The sequence below is a fragment of the Hydra viridissima genome, unplaced genomic scaffold, assembly GCF_058129835.1.
Source record: "Hydra viridissima isolate aposymbiotic clone 2 unplaced genomic scaffold, HvirCarnegie_v1 scaffold_15, whole genome shotgun sequence".
Taxonomy (NCBI): Eukaryota; Metazoa; Cnidaria; class Hydrozoa; order Anthoathecata; family Hydridae; genus Hydra; species Hydra viridissima.
Window position 1 is genome coordinate 1,742,094 of NW_028324314.1, and position 15,076 is coordinate 1,757,169.

The window sequence follows — 15,076 nt, forward strand, 5'->3', positions numbered from 1 at the left end:
ACTCAACTTATTTGTTTACAAAATTGTTTAAATCGACATATTTGTTTACAAAATATCCGCCTACAGCTTTTTTTTTTTTGCGCGTCTTTCAGGCCTGTTATTAATTAGGTCGTGCAATACGTCAAAATATTGATAGTCTATATGGAATGAAAAAGGCTGTTACCGCAGTACTTTTTCACTGCTCACAATCTGACAACTTAGAGCAGCAACACCAGTTTTGCCCTAAAGGTTCAAGTTAATGGTGTAAGTATCATTTCAGACCAGAAAAATTACAGATCAAAGTGTATCCCCAAAAACTAAAGGTTCAGTTCATGGTGTATCATTTCAGACCAGAAAAATTACAGATCAAAGTGTATCCCCAAAAGCTCATTAAACAAACTTTTTCCTATGATGATTTTGGCAGTGATGAACTGCTCAAGAAATGTTTACATGGCCAAACTAAAAACATAAATGAAACGCTAAATGGGATGGTTTGGACTTGCGCACCTGAAAGAGTACATGTGGAAAGAACAGTTGTTGAGATTGCTTTGGCCTCTGCAATAATTAGCTTAAATAATGGTGTTCAGGGTTTACTATCAGTGTTTGAAAAATGTAATGTTGTGCCTGGATATTTTACAACAAAAAGTTCTCTAAATGTAGATTATGTACGCGTTAAACAGAGCGAGATAAAAAGTACAGTTGCCACAAAAAAGAGGAAGATGCTAATAGGTATTAAAAAAAGGCTTTATTGACCAACTTAATGAAGCAGGTGTTACATATAACACTGGTGGTTTATAATGGGTTTTACTGTGTAAAAAATTTTATTTTTTTGTAAATTACGTTTTTCTAGCGATTCACTTTTTGTACATCTTAATTTTTTAACAAAGAAAACTTTTTAACCGCTCATTAGAATTTTTTCAAATTTTCAGCAATTATTCTTGAGTGCTTGAGTATTTGTGATGTGCTGAACCAAAGAAAATTAACTTTTTTTTTTTTAATTTAAGTACTAAAATTTGAATTTTAGAAAGCTGAACTTATACTTTCTTCTTTTTACTGATAGAGTTTAGTGATTTTAAAGTTATTAAATGTTTATTGTATAATTTTTAATTCAGCACATTTTTTGAACATATATAAAACTACTTATAAAGTTTGGTTTGTAGAACATGTATGGTTCTCAAGATATTCTTGTTTAAAAAAGGTTCATTTTTTTTTGCCTAAATATTACTTAAGGTTAATACACACACTATTACCTTTTAATTTCAAAATTACGATAGTACAACTAGTGTGCCCCAGTACAAATTAAAAACCTAACTTTCTCGATACGACGAAGAACCTAAAAATTGACAAAAATGTTTGATGAACAAGTAATGCGTAACAATACGCATGTCACTTTCCATCGTGATTTACTGTCTGTGCCGAACAATATCTGTATATTACAATAATCGACATACAGACAAATGCAACACAACAAAATATTGTTATCGAATATGATTTTAGCTTAATATATATATATACACGTATATGTTAATAAAAAAAAAAAAAAAAAAAAAGAATTAAAGTTCATTAAGTTATATTAGCAATAATTTATAGATAACGTATTCTTAGGAAGCTACGTTTGATAGTGATTACAACCAAAGTACATCGTGCGAGATTTAGCATAACCTGGAGTAAAATGCAGCTAAATCAGTTTGAACTAGCACCTTGTGACTGTTGCCATTGCTGCCACTGTTGGTTTTTATGTTGCCATTCTTGCATTTGTTGCTGATATTGGGCCCATTGTTGTTGAGAAGTTTGCTGTTGAGTTGGGTTTTGATTCCACCCGCTCTGTTGTGATGGAGGCTGTTGCGGTGGTTGGTGATTGTTAGTCCAATTTCCTTGGTGGTTTTCTCTCTGTTGCTGGTTTTGACTCCAACTACCTAAAAAGATACAGATGATATCAAGGATTATTGAAGAAAATTTTATATTCGAATCTAAGTTTTCGAGAAAGCTTATACCTTGGCTAGCACCACTACCAGACCAACCATTTTGTTGATTGCCTCCCCCATTACTATATTCGCCTCCACTACTTTGACTTCTATTATAACTATCATTCCCCCCTCGACTGCTAGAGTAAGATCCACTTCCACTATGACCTCCCCCTCTTGTAGCTACATGTACAGGGGGTCGTCCTCTGGGTGGTGGTGGGGCACTTCGAGGGGTACCATTTGTACTGTTATTATAGTTGGCACTGCTTACTGGTGGACGTTTAACCCCAGGGCCTTTGTCATCACTTTCTGAACTGTAGCGCACTTAAGATACAAATTTCAAAATTAATTATATGAAGATACAACAGAAATACAGCTCTATTTTCTTGTATGAATAATTACTAACTTCGTTTACGCCCATTGTAGTGGCGGCCTCCAAGCTCAGCTAACTTGGGTGGTATTGTCTGGTTTGCTTCCTCCATAACCTTTAAAAGTTCAGCTGCATATTTCCCATTCGCATTGGTGAAAAAAGTGTATGCTGTGCCGGTGTTCCCAGCACGAGCGGTTCTGCCGATTCTATGGATGTAATCTTCACCACTGTTGGGGTAATCGTAGTTGACAACGAAGTTAATGTCAGGAATATCTATAACATATCGCTAAATAATCATTTCATAGCTTTTAATGAAATCATAATTTCTATACAAAAGTACAAAAAAATTTGTGGAAAACTTTGATGCACAAAACACAAAAAACCTAATTTTAAATGAACAGCTTAAATAAGAAAAGTTGTACCACAAAAAGGTACTGGACACCAGTGGAAAAGACATTGCCATATTGAACTAATACCAGTAAAAAGGGATGTTTAGGTATCACGCAATCAAATTTCTATGCCACTAGACAGTTTATTAAAAATAACTCATGTTCATTTGCATAAAAGGTACAACTTAAACCTGTTTCTTCCAACATCTAGATGAACTGAACTTATCAGGAAGCAATGCCAACAACAACCATACAAAAACAACCTGTGAGCCTTCAATGTTAAGGAAAAAGAGAAGGGGGGCCAACAGTGATGCATAACACGTAACTGTATTTTAGTAGTGGCATGCGTGATAACATGAGAGCTCCAGCAACTTCTATTCAAACTTCATCTACACCGCCATGGTGTTAACAAAAATTTATTTAGGTGTTTTTTGTTTAGGCCTACCTGTTTAACAAATTAAGAAAAGCATGGCGGTGATATGATGACTAGAGCTCTTCTTTTCGTTATCCCTACAAGATGAGCAATGTCTAGTTTACTGGCACCAACCGCAAAGCACCTACGGAAAAAGAAAAAGAAAATTAAATCCAAAATTTATATTTAAAAACAAGAAACTCTTACAACTTTTTTTAGACCTGACAACTAATTTCTACAGAAGTGAAAATGATATAGTCTAGTATATTATGAAGAGTAATTTGAATCAAGTTATCAAAAATACTTTTCAAAATATAAATAGAAAATCATGATCACCAATCAATAAAAAAGAATCATTACCCAATCCTCTTGAGGCAACATCAGTAGCAATAAGAATAGGAGCTTTACCACTACGAAACTCTGAAATATTAAAATTACTAATTAAAAGAAGCTTGATAAAAAAGTTAAACAAAAGCACTAGTTTTTTAAACAAAAAATATTAAAGCAATGCCTTCAAAACTTAAATCAGTTTTAATACATGCTTTGATGATTGTGTTTTGAATACTATGCTATCGCAGTGCTTGGTTAACACTAAAAAATCTTATTCTAAACTTAATGAAAATTTGCCAGATTTTATGTCAATTTACTTGAAGATGCAATCATTGTAAAAAGAGAATTAAATCTACAATTAAGTTAAAATTAATGGCAAATTTTCAAAACATAGGTATCAATGTGCAAAGACATGACATTTTAAGTTTTATTTCTGCAGAATGCTGCAAGGCATTACAATAACTTACTATTTTTATAAAACTAAGGTTGATTTATACTTCAACAACAAAAAACCAAAAATCATACCCTTTAAAACCCATTCCCTTTCTGGTTGAGATTTATCACCATGTATACACATTGCAGGCCATCTAAGAAAGATTTCATTAAAATGAATTCCACATGAAACATATGACATATATAGTAAGATCTATTATGTATTATAGTTCATTTGAAAAAAATATTGATAGGCACTGCATATCACTGCAAATGTTAGTTTCTTATTAATATCAGCAGATATATTGATAACAGTAATTAACTAGTTTAGTTAGGTCCTAATAATACAATGGTGCAAACTCAGTATTGATATATAACTGTACAGATTTATATAGCTTTTAAAATTTCTTTTGTATTTATAAGATTTTTATAGATTAGAAAAAAGAAAAAAGAAAAAAAAGTGTATAACTATCTCTAATCTAGTACCAAAAAAATTGAAATATGCAAAATAGGGTGACAAAAAAAAAAAAAATCAGTGCTCAAAATTGGACTCTCCTTTTAACTAAAATCTAAACTGTGCAAAATATTATTAGGATATTTTCAAATCTAGGGGTTTCTCAATGAGCATGATATTATCAGATTTAAGGGTCAATGTAAAATAAAAGCAAATGTTTTTTTTTTATTACAAAGTTTTAATTATTTTTATTCAAGTTTAGTGTTATTTACATGATTTTAATCAATATTTGAATCAGGTTGTTTCCTTGTTTTCACTTGTTGATTGTTCACTTGTTTTTATCAATGTGTTCACAATTGTGGACTTTTGCATATTTGGAATTTGATGTTGATATTCTTCTACAGTTTGTAAAATATATTGCAATTGAGTTTCATCTTTTGTCAAGACTTTTGTGTAATTTGAAACGAGTTTCACTGCTCATTCAGCTTTGTCATTCACAACTTTCATAGAATTAACAAGTTTATGTGCATCCTGGTATTCGTTTATTGTACTCCACTTATAAGGGCAATATTCCTTCATAAATGTCCAATTTATTCCAAGCAATTCAAATACATATTTTGATCTCTTTGTTATAAAGTCATCTAAGTTCATGCATACAAATTTATCCATTAATCTTTTACCTTCATAACTTTTTAGCAAGGTTTTTGTGGCTGGCTTTTCATGTCCAATCAACATTTTTTCTTTAATTTGGTTATCACCATCATTGCTGAAAAAAGAGAGACCCACAAGGTCTTCAACTAAATATCATAAATGTCCTGCAATGGCTTTTATGGCAGATTCAGCCACTTTTTTGTCAAATATTTTGAGATGATTCAATTCCCTAATCAGTGTCAGGTCATTATAAGGAGCAGATGAAGAGATGGGAGCCTGAAACCAATGTTCCATGTAAATCAATGTTGAAAAAATCAAAAGTCGTAGAAGATTCTTTTTTTCATTTTTTGTTAAATAAAATGGATGTTTAAACAAGTAAATTTTAATAGAGTACAGTGCTTTTGCCATCCATCGTGCTTGGTGCATAGCACCAGGAGAACGAAAAGTTATTCCCCATTGACCTGGAGTTTTTCCTAAACAGATTATTGAGAGTGGCTACAATTCTTTGTAATTGTTGCAAGGTTGTTTTGATCCTTGTATCATATTTACAGCGAATTCTACTGCTGGTTGTACAAGTGAATCATATCCTTTGAGATCTGAATCAGTTAAGAGCCATGATTCAGAATTAAATTTACTCCACTGATCACAAAATCATTGAAACAACTTAACCTCTGGACCAGAAGATGCTCCAAAACAAGTTTTGTAAACATGGGATAAAATCTTTCATGAAGATGGTGTCAACAGGCTGTGTATAATAAAGACTTTCCAGTTAATTTTTCTAGCAAGGTACAAGCACCTGAATGTATACCTGTGTTGTTTGAAGTGTATCAAAACAAAGCACCACAATTCTGTCATATTACATATGAAATATTGATAACATATAAAATATATACATATAAAATATTGATAACATTCTCAACTTAATTAGTAAAATAGAAAAGATATGATAAATTATGAAAAAAGGGTTCAAGCAGCCTTGCAAAATTAAAAAATTGGATTGAGCAACCCCTAAATATCAACAATATGTATCCAATATTCCCAATATCATTTTTTAATTGAATGGAACCAAATAAAAGGTTGAGAGCATAGGGGAAAAAAAAAATTTTTAATGCATTTACTTGTCACTCTAATGCAAAAGAAATAATAGAAAATTATCATTACTTACCCATCCTTTCTTAACCTTCTTGTTATGTCATCTGTTTTTCGTTTTGTTTCGCAAAATATAATTGTTTTATTTTCTTTTTCACCCATTATTTCCTCAAGCAACTTAACAAGTTTTCTATCTTTTTCATATTCTTCACAAACATCAACAATTTGTAATATATTATGATTAGCATGAATGTCTGAAGAACCAATATTAATCTGAATATAATCAGTCAAAAAGTCTTCTGCTAGTTTTCTAACTTCCTTTGGCCATGTAGCTGACCACATAAGCACTTGACGATCAGGTCGAATTTGATCTATAATTTTTCGTATTTGTGGTTCAAAGCCCATATCTAACATTCTGTCTGCTTCATCTAACACTAAATATGTTACTCGCTTTAAACTTATTTTTCTCATTTCTATTAAGTCAATTAATCTGCCAGGAGTAGCAACAACGATTTCTGAACCTAAACAAATGAACTAATTTTGTAACCTGATTCACCATAGGAAATAAAGTTGTCATATAAAAATGATAAAAAATATAAAGCCTTTTAAGCTATTTTTAAAACAACAAATCAATTTAAATTATTTTACCTCTTTCTAAATCTCTAATCTGGGGGCCTTTTGATGCTCCACCATAGACACATGTACTTCTAACTCTAGTTGTCAATCCAAATTGTGCGGCAACGCTCTAAAGAAACCAAAACAGTCACTTTTTAAACAGCAATAAGATTAAATCAACAGCTAATTTGAACACATTACTGTGTCAAAAAGTATTTTTAAATTTTAAAATAAAAACTAAAGCTTAAAATTCAAGTTTTGATTTTTTTAAATTAAGAAAAGTTAGCATTTTCCAGTTCTAATAAAAAAGCTACTACTGCCAAATATTGGCAGGTGACCCAGAGTTTGGAGAATAATAGTGTTTATTTAAGTCTATACAATATGTAATCATTTATGAAAGTTCAAACTTTATCAGCCTGCACAGTTATAAATAAAGAGCTTATTTGCAATACTAATTGCTATCTGGCAAATGATTTACCTAATTTTTTAATTATTTAATCTTTGATCATGTAGGAGCTTAACAATTTTTGTTGAAAAAAAAAAAAAAAAAAAAAAATATAAGTGAGTTACTGTGGTGTGATCTAACTAAGTCCTATGCTTTAAGAAAGTCCTAATTTAAGAAATAAAAAATTTCGCATACATAAAATAAACATTTAGAGAAAAAAATTTAGTTATTTTATCTAACTAGATATCTAGTTAAAACAACAAAGTTATTTTCCACAAATGTTTCTTTTATATATACAAAATTTGTCATTTCTTAAATTAGGACTTAAAGCATAGAACTTTGTTAGGTCACACCATGCAGGCTTGGTCAGGAAAGGCGTGCGATCGCACTCTAATCTTGACCATGCATACAATATTTAGTTGCGACAACTTGCCCACGGCTTGGCAAATGATTTTGAAATGTTCTCAAAACATTTTAAGAGCCGTGGCCAAGCTGTCGCAAATAAATACTTTATGCATGGTCAAATTTAGAGTGCAATCGCACGCCTTTCCCGACCAAGCCTGACCATGGTATATTAAACTTGATTTTTTTTTTCTTTACAGTTGTTTCAATAGTATGATCTTTAAGATTATAACCAGAAGTCGTGGTGCCTTAACACAGAGAGGGAGTTTTTACAGAAATATTTAGACGTCTTGACTTTCCAAATTAGTTAATATGTTCACTGTGCTTCTGTTCATTATCAAAAAAGAATCTCACATTTATATCTTATTTTAAATATGAAAAAACTGTAAAGTCAAGTGACTTTATACAACTTAAAAATAGTAAAAAAAAAATATTAAAAGTAACTTTTTAAAGTTGACTATTGCCATAAGGTATGTGTGACATTTTGGAACATATTTTAATCATTCACTGCTTAAATATTAGTACAATAATAGTAATTAAAAAAAACTGTGGTAAGTCACCCCAAACCATGGTACTAGAAACTTTAACAAGGTCATTTACTAGTTGATTAGCTGCTATTAGTATGTGCTTTCTGAAACTCTATATAATAAGACTCAGTATCAAAGTGTTATCTGTAATACCTGCACTTGTATAGCCAACTCTCGAGTAGGACAAAGAACTAAACACTAAAAATAAATTATTGAACAATAAAAAAGAGCATTAATAACAATTGGTTAAAATGTAACTTTTTCCTTCCTATGAACTTTGAAGAGAATGAAAAAGATTTCTTTTTCTTTCATTATCTTACTGTGCCATTTCAAAAAAATTTTTTTGAAATGGCACAGTAAGATAAGATTTTCAATATATAATTTCCACCTTTTGACAATAATCTTAATGATTATTTTAAGAGCTATTTCAAAAGAAAAAAATTTAAACTTTTACAAACTAAAAAACTTTATTTGAAATTGTGTTTAAATAAAATAACAAAAGTTTCAACAAAGTTAAGTAAAACTTAATTTTACCAATTTTAACTAACTATAGTTAAACATTCTGGATGATGGCATAGGTAGGTTGAGTACCATATGCTCACTCTTCCAGTATATTCTGTTAAGAAATATTTACATTTAATCATAAAAATATTTACATTTAATTTAAAGTTATAGTCATTGGTTTCCTATTTTAAAAATTGTATTTATAGAAATTTATCATTACTAGTTACTTACAATTGGTCCATCACCATGACTTAATGGAGGTTGATTATTAATATGTATTACAGCAGGAAGGACAAACTAAAGCCAACAAAACAAAAAATCACAATATTGTTACTTTAAGTAGAAAAATGTTAATCAGTTGTAACCATGCAACAACATGACAAAATATATTTAAGACAATACAGTAAATAATGTAACTTACAGATATAGTTTTTCCACTACCAGTTTGAGCAATACCAACCATGTTTCTTCCAGAAAGTGCAACAGAAAAACCCTGTGCTTGAATAGCTGTTGGTTCTTTAAAATTGAATTTACGAAGAGCATCAACTACATAGTCTGAAATAAGATATCTTAGTTAAGATTCATGAATTGTTTTACTTTTGGCCAATACATAATTGGATTTTTTTCATTTGATTTTTAACAAAGGCACTTTGTTAATAAACTGAAATCTAACCTGGAATACAGCATTCTTCAAAACTCTGGCAAGGTTTTGGTATATTTCTTCCTGCTACTGAAATCTCTCTACTTTTTCGAAACATTTCAACTTCTTCCTATGATTAAGTTTTTAAATATTTACAAACAGTATTATAACATTTTAAACATAAGAAGGTAAAAAGCATGCATCAAAAAAAAGAGCATTAAAAATGAGAATTAAAAAAAGCTTACGAGCGATCGACTTTGAACAGCTGGATGCTCTCTGTAAAAGTTTTTCTCAAACCTTGGTAATGAATTCATATCCCAGCGTGGCTTTCTAAGGCTGGAACCAGGTACACTATATTCTTTATTAAAACTGGCTTGTGCTCCACTTCCATGATCTGCTCCTCCACCTCTTCCACTAGGATAAATATACAAACATTTAACAGTAGAGGCATTGGATCAAAATATTATTTATTGCTTTTACACTCAAAGCTCAAATAAAATAACTACTGACACAATTAAATTATTAACACAATTCTATTATTACTTTTTTTAAAGGCAGCAGTTGTTACCAGAACCGAGTTAATCTTTCATTAAAGAAAAATATATCTAGCTAAACTATTATAAGAAATTATTAAATAACGTGTCAGAAACATGAACAAAATGAATACAGCTTTTCGACTAGTTTCGTAAGGCAACAAACTTATAGTTTTTTTGCAAACCATTTTGTCATATCAATATTATTTTATTGATACAAAGAACTGCAATTACTTACCCACCACCTCCTCGTCTGCTATCACGATTATCGTACCTTCTACTCCCACCAAACGATGTAGGTAATGAATCATACATTTTTCGACAAGTCCCAGTTTGGATTTGTGGTGTTGAGGTAGTTATTTACGAGTTTTCGCAATACGACATAAAAAAGAAACTTCTGAGCAAAATGTGACCGCTGAATTCTGGGTAACAAATTCTTACCAGTCTTTTTTTAGTCACAGGCTTTTGCACAATAAAACTTCGAAGAAAAAAATTCATTCAATTAGTTGCGATATTTAATGTCTCGGCATTTAGATGTTCGGAAAAATCGGAAAGCAACTGCTGAGAAAATCAAAACTTCCGAGCTTATCGAACTTTCGAAACGTAATTTTTTTTAAATATCGAAACTGTCGTGACTTTTTTTCGGAATACTTTCCGATATTTTTTGTTAAAAAAAAGATTTTAAAAATGTTCTTGGAATAGGCCTCAAGAAGAATTCCAAAATTTCTGAACTTCAGGAAAAAAACTTTCATTTCTCTAAAGATTGGAAAAGCTAGAATTGAATTTGCAAATATTCACAGATATGGCCGCCGAGAGAGGGGTGTGGACGGGGAAGATTCCCGGGGCCCCGTGTGTGTACAAATAATTTTTTAAAATAATTTTTTAAAGATTTAAATAGTTTTGACTTTCAGAAGATTTAATTAACTTTCATTTTTAATTTTCAGTGACCACAGCACGCTTCTATAGGTCCTGGGTATATAATTGATCATAATGAGGGCTGTTTTTTTGGTTTTAATGGCGTTATCCTATCCTATATTTTTATATATACCTATCAATTGAATAAATGGTATTATGAATCGATTTGTTTCACATGAAGATCTTGAGGAAAATGGATATTTCAACAAGAAAACGACCCGACATAAAACTCCACACACTATTTTTTTGGAATTCAGCAGCTTCAGTTTTCTTCATCAAAACTAATGAAGTTTTACAAAATCTGAATGAAAATAAATTTATAAAGTTTCATAAATCAAGTTTACGAATAAAATTACTTTAAGAAAAGATAAAAAATGGCTAAGAAAAAATATATTTCATATGATTCGTAAAAAAGTTGTTTTGGAGGAATAATATTCGGTTGATTCAGGTTCTAAAGCAGTGATTCCCAACTTGGGGGCGCGCGCCCCACCAGTGAAGCGTAGGAAATTTACAGGGAGCAATTATAAAATTGCAAACAAGAACCGATGTTGCAAATAAAAACCATTGTTAACATATATAGGGAAAAGCCGGTTCTGGCGCATGAGCACAAAATGCATGCACAACGCATCAATTTTTTTAATGAAAGTAGTGTCTAAAATGCATATTTTGTTGTGTTTGAAGGTGATTTTGATGAACTTTCAGTTTTAAAAAGCGTGCATCCTTTTAAAAGTGAGCTTTAATGTTGTTATGAAGTTGTTATCTTGTAGTGTCCAATGGCCAAGGTTCTATGAGTGCCATCATTCAATAGAATCCTTTTGTCATCGTTAGCGCTGAGTGCGACCTTGTTGATTTCTTCGGTGTATACGTCATGATCATGGGATCTGAAAACGTTCATGGTTGCAAGCTTTTCTTCCTTATTTATTAGGCAGTCATAGTAGTCTTGATGAGTGAGGTGATTTTTGACCACGTTCTTTTTAACCCCTTTGCATTTTTTTTGTTCTTGATCTTCTTTGTAGTGTCCAATGGCTAAGATGCCTGCCTGCCTGCCTGCTTTCATGTTTATCCATTTTTGCCTGAGCGCGGGTGGTTTTTGTTGTTAGTTTGTTGGTTTGTTAGTTTGTTAGTTTGTTATTCTTAAAAACAGTGGAAATCACCACAAGGTATTAATGACGTCCTGAAAGTCAAGACCTTCATTCAATTTTTTCAAGACGTAAAGACACAAGTGACCGCAATAAGAGGTATGACCAAACTGCACTCTTTCGCTGTTGTAATAAACGGGGCTTTTTAAGTAGTCAACCAGTTCGACGAGAGGAGGTTGAGCATAAGAGTCAAAACTGTATTTCTTATCGCCGTCTTTGTACCAGCACACCCAATGAAATCCTCCAGTGCTTGAGTCACCTGTGTTTGCAATGCCGCATTCTTTTCTTCTTGTTTTTTTCGGTAACTCGTCTCTTACAAGAACGCCTCTAAAGTTTTCTAATTTTAACAGTTTGGCAGCCTTTATCAGTTGAAAGTTGGTTAAGGCTTCGTTGGGTAAAACAATTCCTTCAACGTTAATCATTTTTTAAATTTGTTAAAAAGTTTAAATCTACAAAATGGAGCCTAAAATGGGTATGCTATTGAAGGGTGAATTGGGACCGAGAAGTAAACCAGAACCGGAAATAAGAGTGGTTGCAAGCGTACCGAGCAAGGGGAGTAGAGCACCGATGAAACCTCCTGTTATTTCATGTCCTTTTCCAGTTTTAACAAAGAGTCCTTTTCCAGTTTTAACAAAGAGTCCATCGCCTTGAGTATTTCCAATCCAAGGTTTTAAGAATAAGCCAGAGCCAAATTTGGTTATTTTTATACCTTTTCCATCTTTGCTCAAGTAAAATGTTTTGGGTTTATTAGCTGAGCTTGTATGATTTACACCTCGTCCAGCGATAGAATCAACCATAGCTGAGCCGGCAGATGAAGCAAGTCCGCCTAATAAACCTTTTGCAAGTACTGGAGCTGCACGAGAGGCAAGCGTTCCTAATAAAGGTAAAAGAGCACCGATGAATCCTCCTTCTACTTTTGAGTAGTGCATGAGTTGTTTTTTGCTGAGTTTGAGCGTGACACCTTTTCCAGCTTCGTAGGCTTTTCTAATTTGGTTGAGTTGTGTGCTAGTGACAGCAAGAACATGTTCGCCGTTCAAGTCTTGATGAGTGAGTTTTATGCTAGCAACAGTTTTGTCTTGAACGGCTTTTCTAATTTTATCAGCTTGTCCTTGCGAGATGTTGAGTTTAATGTTTTGATACATTTTATAGAATTAAGAAATTTATTTATTTCACTTCTCGAATGTGATAACGAATCGTGATGTCCTCACCGCGAAAATCGATTAAATCTCCATTTTGATCAATGATGCGAGTAACCATGGTTGAAATTTCAAGAAGCTTAACAGGAAGATAAATTAAATGCATTGGTCTTTCGATAATTTTGTAACCAGGGTTAACATTAGGATAAAAGGAGTAGATGCAATTGAGTTGAGTTCCATTAATGTAGGATGATCCGATAACGTTGTTAACAATTCTGATGGTGTTGCAGCTTAAAATTTTAGCAATATGATCAGACTCGTGTTCTGAATTGGAATTTAATTTTCTTTTAGTAAACCCTAAAACTGAGGCGATGCTGTTCTTCAGCATCAAAACATTAACATAAACAATACTTTTGCAGAAATTGCATGCATGGTTACGACCTTGAAGAAAAGCTTCAAATTTATCGAAAATACTGCTACGATAACGCTTCAATGAGAATCGATCTTCCAAAAGAAGGGTCGACTGTTCAGTTTAAAAACTTCATCAACACCATGAGAGTTCCGTACTGTGTCTATGCCGACTTTGAAAGTTTCATTAAACCCGTCGATAACAACACTGAATATAATAATAAAGAATCGTACACCAAACAATACCAAAAGCATGTTCCAAGCTCGTTCTACTATTACATCGTAGGACCTGATGGCTTTAAAAGTAAACTTGTCAAGTACACAACCGAAAGCGAAGACGATGACGTAGGTGAAAAGTTTGTTACTATGATTGAAGATGACTTTTTAAAAATTTATGACGACGACGAATCACGGAAAGAACAATGGGATAAAAAGAAACCTGGGACTGATGAGGATGAAAAGAAGTTTGAAGATGCAACTGAATGTCACATTTGCAAAAAGGATCTTAACGGTGATAAAGTGTGGGATCACTGTCATTTGACTGGAAAGTACCGTGGTGCTGCTCATAAAAAATGCAACATTGATTATCAAATTCCAAAATTCATACCCGTTGCCTTTCATAACTTGTCTGGCTACGACAGTCATTTGTTCATCAAGAAATTAGGTGGAAAAAAGGCAAAGCTAACTTGCATACCCAACAGCGAAGAAAAGTACATTAGCTTCTCGAAAAGCATCAAAGTAAAAGATTCGATTAATAAGAAAGGAAAGCCAACAAAAGTGTATAGAGATTTGAGGTTCATTGACAGCTGCAGGTTCATGCAAAGCCCTTTAGAAGATTTAACTGACAACCTTGTTAAAGATTTGTGTGAGGAGTGCTCCAAATTAGACCCTAAGACATGCAAAAAGGACTGTCTCGATAAGAAAGGCAAAAAATGCAAGTGCAAAGCCAATTGCAAAGACTGCGCTCATAGAAGATTTAAAAAAGGAGACGTTATTTGCAAACATCTCAATTCATTCTACAGCGGAGAACAAAGAAATTTGCTGCTAAGAAAAGGAGTTTACCCTTACGAATGGGTGGACTCGATTGAAAAGTTTTCCGAAACGCAATTGCCACCTAAAGAAGCCTTTTATTCTAGACTAAACGATAAACACATCAACGATGAAGACTATGCGCATGCTCTAAACGTTTGGAAAGAATTTAAATGCAAAACCTTTAAAGACTATCAGGAGCTGTACAACAAGTCCGACGTTCTTAATCTTGCCGATGTCTTTGAAAATTTTAGAGACACTTGCATGGAATATTACAGTCTCGACCCTCTTTGGTATTACACCTCTCCTGGTTTGGCTTGGGACGCTATGTTAAAAGAAACTAAAATTGAGATGGACTTGATCACCGATATCGATATGCTCCACATGATCCAAAGGGGAATACGCGGTGGAATATGCATGATCTCGAATCGACTTGGAAATGCCAACAACAAATACATGCCAAACTATGATCCTTCAAAACCATCCACATTTATTCAGTACTTAGACGCCAACAATCTTTATGGATGGGCTATGAGCAAAGCTCTTCCCGTTAGAAAGTTCAGATGGATGACTGATCTTCAGCATTGGCGCAACATTTCTTGCTTTCTCGAAGTTAATTTGAGCTATCCTAAAGAGCTTCACGATTTACACAACGATTACCCTTTGGCTCCTGAAAGATTAACCATTGGAAAAGTACCCAAGCTCGTTCCAAA

General features: G+C 32.7%; 1 protein-coding gene across 3 annotated transcripts; it reads right to left on the reverse strand.

The window, feature by feature from the left end:
- Window positions 1-1,532: 1,532 nt before the first annotated feature.
- LOC145193032 (uncharacterized) lies at window positions 1,533-10,159 on the reverse strand. Of its 3 annotated transcripts, none has more exons than XR_016447499.1 (14): window positions 9,975-10,159; window positions 9,449-9,617; window positions 9,237-9,333; window positions 8,985-9,118; window positions 8,795-8,860; window positions 8,213-8,257; window positions 6,719-6,815; window positions 6,147-6,591; window positions 3,970-4,031; window positions 3,475-3,534; window positions 3,148-3,259; window positions 2,350-2,586; window positions 1,974-2,267; window positions 1,533-1,895 (listed from the first exon to the last, which is right to left on the reverse strand). XR_016447499.1 is itself a non-coding variant. In XM_090072439.1 (13 exons), exons 1-13 carry the CDS (start codon window positions 10,049-10,051, stop codon window positions 1,663-1,665), a joined length of 2,016 nt encoding a protein of 671 aa, XP_089928565.1. In that variant the 5' UTR covers window positions 10,052-10,159; the 3' UTR covers window positions 1,533-1,662. The 3 variants fall into 3 exon arrangements, 1 of the variants encoding a protein (XP_089928565.1); XR_016447498.1 differs by having other exon boundaries at window positions 2,736-3,259; XM_090072439.1 differs by lacking the exon at window positions 3,148-3,259.
- Between the last annotated feature and the right edge of the window lie 4,917 nt (window positions 10,160-15,076).

What these genes read in the sequence shown, in the direction of transcription:
- LOC145193032 (XM_090072439.1), bottom strand. Translation starts at nt 10,051, where the DNA reads ATGTATGATTCATTACCTACATCGTTTGGTGGGAGTAGAAGGTACGAT. An exon ending in GTAGTGGAAAAACTATATCT is followed by an intron (nt 8,861 to 8,984) that starts GTAAGTTACATT and finishes TGTTGGCTTTAG; the next exon opens with TTTGTCCTTCCTGCTGTAAT. An exon ending in AGAAGGTTAAGAAAGGATGG is followed by an intron (nt 4,032 to 6,146) that starts GTAAGTAATGAT and finishes AATCTTTCTTAG; the next exon opens with ATGGCCTGCAATGTGTATAC.